Source organism: Thalia democratica, unplaced genomic scaffold, assembly GCF_965202585.1.
Source record: "Thalia democratica unplaced genomic scaffold, ktThaDemo2.hap1.1 HAP1_SCAFFOLD_781, whole genome shotgun sequence".
In the NCBI taxonomy this organism is placed as follows: Eukaryota; Metazoa; Chordata; class Thaliacea; order Salpida; family Salpidae; genus Thalia; species Thalia democratica.
The window spans coordinates 37,163-46,037 of NW_028139752.1; the positions used below are offsets into that span (position 1 = coordinate 37,163).

The window sequence follows — 8,875 nt, forward strand, 5'->3', positions numbered from 1 at the left end:
GGTTGCATGCTTTTCACAACCTAATGTAACTTTGGAAACTTTTTTGATATTTTTAATTAAGATAAGCTAACTTAAAAGCATAAAAATAATATATGTATCATTGTCAAAATCTTTAGTAAGATCTTTAAAGGCTACGCAAAATTTCAGTATTTATTATGTTGTAAATTGAAAAAATAACTTAATTATTATTTTATTTTATGTTTTTAAACAACTTTAAAAAGTTATATATGAAAAATAAATTTTAAATGTTTACTAAATAAATTTTGAATTTAAAAACTATGTTTTTTATTAAAAATATATTTAAGTAGTTTGAAATAAAAATGTGTATGTTTTATCGTAGTGTAGTTTAAGTACCTTAAAGCTTTTTACAGTAATTAACCTAAGTTTATAATAAAAGCCATACTTCTCTGTCTAGAGACATCTATCATAAAAGATTATAATGAGTATATAAAGAAACTCTTTTTTTCTAGACAAAATCATAGTTTAAACTATGAAAATATTTAAAATAAAATAAAAGTTATTATACTTAAAGTAGCCGAAGTGAATTCAAATAAAATTTAAATGAAGTAAAGGTATACAATACTATAGTTAAATTTACGCAAGTCGTTTGCTGTTCAATACTAATAAAGCAATAAAAAAAAGCTGCAAAATTATAAATCTTACTATAGCATATATTTCAGAAAAAGACACGACGTTTGTTTAATTTTAGTATTCAAATATCACCGATGTGATTTGTTAAGGTTGTTTAATGTTAAAAACACTTCAAAGGAAATTATTCGAACCAGGTGGATTATACAGTCACATAGCTGAATGCAATCGCTCTATACCTACAATGGGAGAAGATATTTCCCATAGATAGCCTATCCAAACTTGGTCCCTGTATACTAGTTATTATGTTCATATTGTGTTTCAAACAAAGGAAGAATACGCTTTTTATCGTAAAAACATCAGAAGCACATACACTCACAACTCAACATAAATTGGCTTTTTATTATTGTTTTTGATGCTTTAACCGTTTTTAAGCATGAATAAAATTTTGTTTGTTCATGATTTTAAATAAAGTTTGATATGGTTATGAAAATTTCAAAGTTAAACAAAGCTCAATACTGTATGGATAAATAGTATGTATTAAATTTTTTGAAAAGTTCACAACCCCGCTTACCATTACAATATGTCGCCTAAATATCTTTGTATTTTTTTCTAACACTAAACACATTAGTCATTTATCTACATTTATCTTATAACAACACCCGTCGTTTAGTAGTATCAGTAGTTGTTATTTAAAAGTTATTACATTTTTAAAATGCGAAATATATCTTAAATGTTCAAATTGTCATATGTTTGAAATGTTTGAAATGCAATTTTAAAAACTTTATTATTTAGACTAAAAAAAATTTTCCCTTTTGTAACTAAAAAACCATAAAGTTAACAAGTTTTAAGTGTATAAACAAACAATAAAACTTAACAAGAGTATAAAATTATTACTTATTACGTCAACGTATTTCCAAAAAAATATATAAACAAATCGTTTATCGATGCTTATTTTGCTTTTCCGAGTGAAAGTTTGCCAAAGTCTTAAAAGCGCAAAAATAACTGTTACCGATTAACAGTTGTTCAAACACTACTTGACGCAATGAAATCCTTAAAAGATTTTATCATTTTTTTAAGTTTTTAGTGACTTGAAAATAGCTATTAGCTTATATATGTTGTACTTTATATTCACTCTAAGTTTGATAGGTAAGAGTTTTGTATTGAATAAGACTTATGAATATTGTGAAAAATGTTATTATTGTCATCTGTTAAATACTTTCAGTATAAAACCAGTCAAACATAAACTTTGTACACCTAAAATATAAAGATTTTTAATCTATTTTACTTTCACTTAACTGAATTTATATTGGAGTTACTTATGTATTACTCTTTTTTTTATAAACATATTTACTAACTTAGAATAATTTTGGAAAGGTAACATACAACTTATTAATTTAAGCAATTTTATTTTTTATTAGAAGACATTTTAAATACAAATAGTATTTTCTAACTATAAAATATATTTTAGCCACAGTTAACATTAAAAAAAATATCTTCGACTTTTTTTAGAAGTACTTTATTTTTAATTAAGCTTAAAACTTTAATTAGACATTTACCTTTTTAAATAACTTAATGTAATTATAATAAGAAAATTTTAATATATAAACCAATTTCTATTTAAAAAAGTAAAAAGGTTGACGAATAAAGTAAAAATAAAAAAAAAATATTTAATTTTTGTGATAAGGTAAATAATATATTTTAAGTGATAACTAAGTACAGACTTAAATCTTTAAATACAAAATTCTAAACAATTTAATAGACTTTTTTTTTGTCTGTAATTTTTTTTTTCTGTTATAACTTGTATTCTAATTTGTGTACAATTATTTAAAGCTGTATAATTATAGTTTGAAAGAAAAGTCATTAAAATTTCTGTTTATTTAATCTTTAATTTTTATTTTTCTTAAGCGCAAAGTTTTTACTGTGGCAATCTATATCATTGCTGTTTTTTTTCGATAAGTTTTTAATAAGAACTTTTACTCATTTAAATTTATTACTTAATAAATTGTTGATTTTGTTTAGTTTTAATTTTTAAGATGTTTATTGTATTTTTCTTTGTTTAGAGTTTAAGCTTTCACGATTAATTTTTCAAATTTTGTTACAGTACTATTATAGTTTAACTGTAGTGGTATATGACTTAATGATCAAGAGGTTGATTGTACACCAGGTACTCACAATACAGCTATTTTTAGTATTTTCCTTTTTTTTTCATTTTTGTTGAGTATACCTAATATTATTAACAATATACTTAAAATTTTCATTGATTTTTGAAAGTTTTAGTGTTTACCAAAAAATCTTGTTATTTAAAAGCAATTTTTTTTTAAGTTTTTATTGATGTCTTACTCGTTAAGTAAAAGTAAATAGTTTTTATTGTCCTGGACAATCAAAAGGTATCAAAGTGGTGTACGACTCGATGACCGAAAGGTTTTTTTTTGTTCACTAAGTCTTTGGACCAAACTTTTTGAGTGCTTTTTTTTTGTCGATCAATATATAAACAATACTTAAAAAGCTTAAAACTATGTTTCAGTGAAAAATGCATGACATTAAGATGTACCTTTCTGTTTATTTCTGTAAAAAATTTAAAAAGTTTTATTTTTAAATCTTTATGTTCTGAAACAATAATTATAGTAGTTATGTAGTAAAAATAATATAAGAATTCAGATAATTCTAAAAAAATTTAAATATTATGTAACTAACTATCTTTTTAATTATTTTATCATATATAACAAGACAATACTTTAAGTATTTATAATTTATAGACTATTTTGTACTTCACAAAGAAAAATCAATTTAACAGACTTAAACCGTGGTTGGTAACGTCATTGAAATTACAAAACATTTAAACAAAAAGTATTTTTGAAAAAAAAAACTTAAATTAATTCATCAAGAAAATAATATGATACTCTTTTGAAAGAATTTCAACAAAATATAAATATATCTATACGTTAATGAGTTAACTATATACAGTTAAATGAATTTTTATAACAAAAAATTACACGTTGAAAATTTTAAAAACTTCGTAAGTTAGATTTACTAATTGCATTGTTGTTAAAACACACACCTATAGTTTTATATTACTTAAGTAAGTTGTAATAATTACAGAACTTAGTCGTTAAAGTTCTAATCTTTTTTGACGACTATGATGTATTTTTTTCACAGTACTTGAAGAATACTAAACTTCTTTTTTTTTTAAATAATAAACTTCATTTTGTTCTTAATTTATAACTAGTTAATATTGTTTAAAAATATGAAAAGTCTTTTTAAGCTTAACTGACATTTTTTTAACTTATTTTAAAAATATTTTTAAGGACAAAAGTTCTTGATCGTTAAATGTTAGAATTAAAAAACAAAGTTTATAGATATTTTTCAATACTATTTTGCTGTAAATATACTTTGATGAAAAGACATACTTAAAAATAAAAATAAAAAAGAGAAAAGATAAAACAAGAATTTATGAGTGACCTTTAAATTTTACAAAGTAAACTACATGTTTGTTTTAACTTAATGTCGTTAAAATGGCGTGTGTATTATTCAATTACTCTTCTAGTATTTTTACAATTCCGTTTTTATGATCGCTACACTAAAGCAAAAGATAATAGCACACTTTCTGGATACAAGAACACTAAAGTCGTAAAACAAACCCATAAAAATTTTCGCTAAGAAAATATGTTTTCAAGAAAAATGACGTAATAATATTACCTACCACCATTCATAAAACCTAATAACTCATACCGTTAGTATTTTACAACTTTACAAAATATAACTGATAAAAAAGTTATATAAATTTATACTTCTATAATTTAATAAGATTTTAACATTTATTTTTTAATTTTTGATTAAAAAACTAAACTAATCTGGTTGTAGGAACTTAAGCAGCATTTTACTGTACTTATAAATTTTACGTAAACGAGCTATTTCTTGTTTATTTTTGTTTCACGAAAAGCAAAAAAAATCCTAATGGATATGTTTTTAAAATTATACTACAACATAAAATTGTAGCTAAAATTATAAAATGTAGAAAGCATTAAACTGTACAACATGATCATAAATAACAGTTTCAGAGATAGTTTATCAAAGGTTTCTTGTTGTTTAAACTTGTCTAAGTTCTAATTGTATGATGTCAAAAACTAGTTTTGCTGAAGACTGATAAAATAATTTCAATAATAAATATTATGGATTAGTTAAAGTTTACCTTTAGAAAAACAAAAACTATCTCATACAACTGAAACACTTCAGACAATTTTTCATATTGTGTATAATATGTTTACTTTAACTATAAATATATTATTGAAAAATTATTAAAAAAAAAAATTTTCTGAAAAAAAGATTTCTTTAATTTTTAAAGTTATTTAAGAAGTTTTTGTTTTGCAACAAAAATATTTAATTCATTATATTAACGAAATCCCTAATTTAAAACTCTCTATTGTTTTTTTGATTTTTTTTTTGTTTTAAGGACGTGTAATTTACTGCTTGAATAAAATTAACATTAAAAAAGTCTTAAACGTAACACTAGAATTTTATTTATTGTTGTTTAGTTATTAATACAGTACGTTGTAAAAATTAAAACTAGTAACAATAAGTCCAGGTTTTGAACATTTGAACTAGATACAGGATAATAAGTATACTAAATTAAAGGTTTTAAGTTAATAAACTTTTAGTTTAATATAGTTTTTTATTGTTATTTACAAACAAGGAGCTAAAATTTTAGAAAAACATCACCTTGTTTACAAAAACATTTATTATCACTTAAAAAATAACGAATCATATAAAAAAATATTTTGTCTTTATCTTAATAATACTTCAGAAAAGTATAAAGCCCTATTATTTACAATGTAGCTTAAATTTAGCAAATACTTGACACTTTGAGTCTTTATTCTATATTTGTTTAAATTTTGCGAAAATATATATAGTAAAGGAAAAATTTGATGTCATTTTTTCTTGTACAATTTATATCGTTTAGTTAGGAAGTAAGTGATTGTGTTTTTTTTTTACAAAAAAAAAAATTAAGTTTAGTGCTTTTAACGATCAAATTAACTTGTGTTTTTCTGCTGTGAAATTGCATATAAGTCTTCTAAGTTTTAGCATTTATATGTTTGTACTACATATTGCTTATAGAACTCCATATTAATAAACGAACCTTACAAGCATGAAATAAAAATAAAACTTGCTTTTTTAGGTTAAAATTTTGGTAAAATTACAGCCTTCATTTATTGGCTCATACACTTTTGTTCTTAATCATACTCTAAATAGGAAAAATATAGATATTTCAAAAATTTAACATAGTTTTGTAATTTTAGAATTTTTTGTTCAATTAATTTTTAACGCTTTTAAAAAGTGCATACTTTTAGACTACTATAAACAGAATTATTACTTTATTTAAGTTTACTGTTATTATGAGAACTATCTCGAATTAAGTCACTTGTTTTCAATATTAAACCTTATTATAGGTATTAAACAATGACATTTACAATTAACGAGCTCGTATGTCTTGCTAAACTTTTGTTTTTGTTTTAAATTTTTAATATCTTAAGCAAACAAAATTAATAGACCAAGCAGTAACCAAGCAAAACTTAAAGTGTAACAACTAATACGCAAAGTTATCGCATCTTTAAAACACTACAGGGGATGCCATCGGTCTTTATTGTAACACTTTTGTCGCCTTTGTTTGTTTACAGCGTCGTGACCAGCACGTCTCGGCATTATTGTCACAGCTGAGACTTTCGCCCAATTGTTATTGTCCGCTTCCCGCCAATCTATTTTCCTTTCGGACGGCATTTGCTCAAAATCTACATTTTTGTTTGACTTACGTGTCGTTTACGCCGAAACCTTTCATACGCAGAGTTAATAATTCCTGTTTTTTGCCACAATGTGCCGACGGCTTCTTTGATCAGGCGTCGGGCTTCGAACGAAAATAAACATGCAGTTAAATTGTTCTTTACTTAAGGATATTATTTTATCAATAAAACGTCAGTGTTGTAGTGTAGTTTATTTTATTCTGGTAATAAAAAATGAGCACGTAAAACTTTTAACTTTTGAGGCTAAATATAAAAACATGAAAAATAAAAACTTAAAAATTAAAATAACAATTATTTATCAAAAGCTTCTATAACTTAAAGTACATGTCAAAGCAAAAAAAAAAACATTTTTAACTTGTACAAACGTAATACATTTATTGTGTAAGTAAAACCTACTCAGTTCAACTAGAGAGCAAAAAGAGTTTAAACTGTGTATTTTATTCAATTGCAGCAAAACAGTCAAAAAATCTAAAGCATGTTTAACAAGTACGAAATCTAAAGCTTTTACATCAGTAAAACAACTGATTGTCGTTGAAAAAAAATTATAAATTGTAAAAAAATAAGTTGCTTATTTTAAAAACGTAATATTAAGAGTTTATGTTTAAGAAATTACAAACTTAGAACAGCAGCTGTGCGATTTATAAACGATCAAGCACTCAAACAAGCGAAACCTACAAAGCAAATTCGAAAAATATAAGTTTATACCTACTGCATTTTTATTTTGGTCGGTTCAACTGTACTCTGTTCCTATTGATTAGCGTGCTTGCTTATGGGCACGTGAGAGTCGAAAGGCAGCGGAGGTTGTGAGTACGGAATCTCGTTGGTGGTGGTGGTGGGAAAACTTGCATGACGTCTCAACAAGGAAGTCATATAGAACTGCTGCAGCGGGTCGAGTTGGGAAATCTGCAGCTTCTGCATCAGCAGCCGGTTGTGCAGGCTCGTCGGCTCGAACGGGTTGGCAGCGATCCTCTGCAGGGCATCGTAAGCAGCTGATGTTGGGTCGGACGGCTTGATCGAGGGCGATTGGGGAGAGAGGGTCGACCTGGAAGAGAGGGAGCCGCACGTGACACGTGACTTGGTCGCTGCTTCGCTCTTCTTTCCGATCAACGCGTCGATGGAAAAGTTCAGCTGCGAGGACGACGACGCCGACGGCTGAAAGCTTGGCAACGAGTTCAGCTTGAACGGCAGCACCGCGGATGTTTCGGTGAACGGAAAACCGATGGGCTTCACCTGAAGAGGCTGCTGAGGGAAGACTTCGTTGTACGAACCGAACATGTTCCTAGAGAACTTCAGGTGATGGGGTAGCGAAACGTTCGGGTTTCCTTGACCTATCAGCCGTTGGTGCTGACCGATGGGAGAAATAAGGTTGTACAAAGGCGCGGGGACCTGGTAATGCGTTGAATGGGGACCGTAAACGTGGCCCACTCCCTCCAACCTCCTCGTTTTAAACCGAACTCTTCTTCTCAAGTACGAGCCGTTTTCGAACATGTTGTCCGCTTCGGGGTGGATCACCCAGTAGTTTCCCTTTCCGGGGTTGTTGGCCTCGCGCGGTATCTTGACGAAACACTCGTTGAGCGACAAGTTGTGACGAATCGAATTTTGCCACCGAGGCCATTTTACCCGGTAGTGCTCGAACTTGTTTCTTATGTAGTTGCAAATTCCGCTGAGAGTGAGTTTTTTGTCCGGCGACTCCTGGATTGCCATGGTGATGAGAGCTATGTATGAAAAGGGGGGCTTTTTTGGCTCTTTGCTTTTGGCGACATCTCGGTCCTTTAGGTCTTTTTTGTCGCTGTTTAATACGAACTGTAAGTCTTCCTCGCAGTTAGAAACACGGTTTTCCATGAGAGGTGAGTTTTTGCTAAAATGGTGTAGATAACTTGTACCCTGACTACGATTTATAACACCCATCACATCTGCTTTTTCAAAGCTTTTTGTTGGTCGTACGAGTAAACCTGTAAAAAATAAACCTAAATACACTTATCTATTTGAAGTTTTGTATTTGAGTAATTTACATACATACAAGTAATTTTTTGTCAGTTAGAAAGATTTGTCAGTTCCATAAAGAAATGTACTGTGAAAATTGTTTATGTTTTATAATTTAGCAAACTTGCTAAATATATCTATATAATCTTTATTAACAACCAATTTTAAATTTTAAATATTTATACTATATAACACAAAAAATATATAGGTAATTTCAAGTTTCTTTGACAAACAACTTTTGTTTATATATAAAATAACTAAAATTTTAAAAAAGCAAAAAAAGGTAATAAAAAAGAATGTAAAAGGATAATTATATTTACTTAACTGTATAAAAACTTATTTAATGTTTATAAATGATATACATTGTTATGTACTTATAAGCTTCGTACTTTTTTTCAAACGTTATTTTTGATAAGCTCGTGTAATCTAATATGCATAATTTTTACAAAAGTTCATTTTGTTTCACTCTAATTATAATTGATACTAACTTTATATTATAATTCCAATAA

At 27.1% G+C, this 8,875-nt stretch overlaps 1 protein-coding gene across 1 annotated transcript; it reads right to left on the reverse strand.

The window, feature by feature from the left end:
- Positions 1 to 7,130: 7,130 nt before the first annotated feature.
- LOC145847073 (forkhead box protein D3-A-like) lies at positions 7,131 to 8,210 on the reverse strand. The gene has a single exon (XM_082953492.1). It carries the CDS (start codon positions 8,085 to 8,087, stop codon positions 7,131 to 7,133), a length of 957 nt encoding a protein of 318 aa, XP_082809618.1. The 5' UTR covers positions 8,088 to 8,210.
- Positions 8,211 to 8,875: the final 665 nt, after the last annotated feature.

Bases quoted from the DNA above. Each gene is read 5' to 3' on its own strand.
- LOC145847073 (XM_082953492.1), bottom strand. From the start codon at position 8,087: ATGGCAATCCAGGAGTCGCCGGACAAAAAACTCACTCTCAGCGGAATT.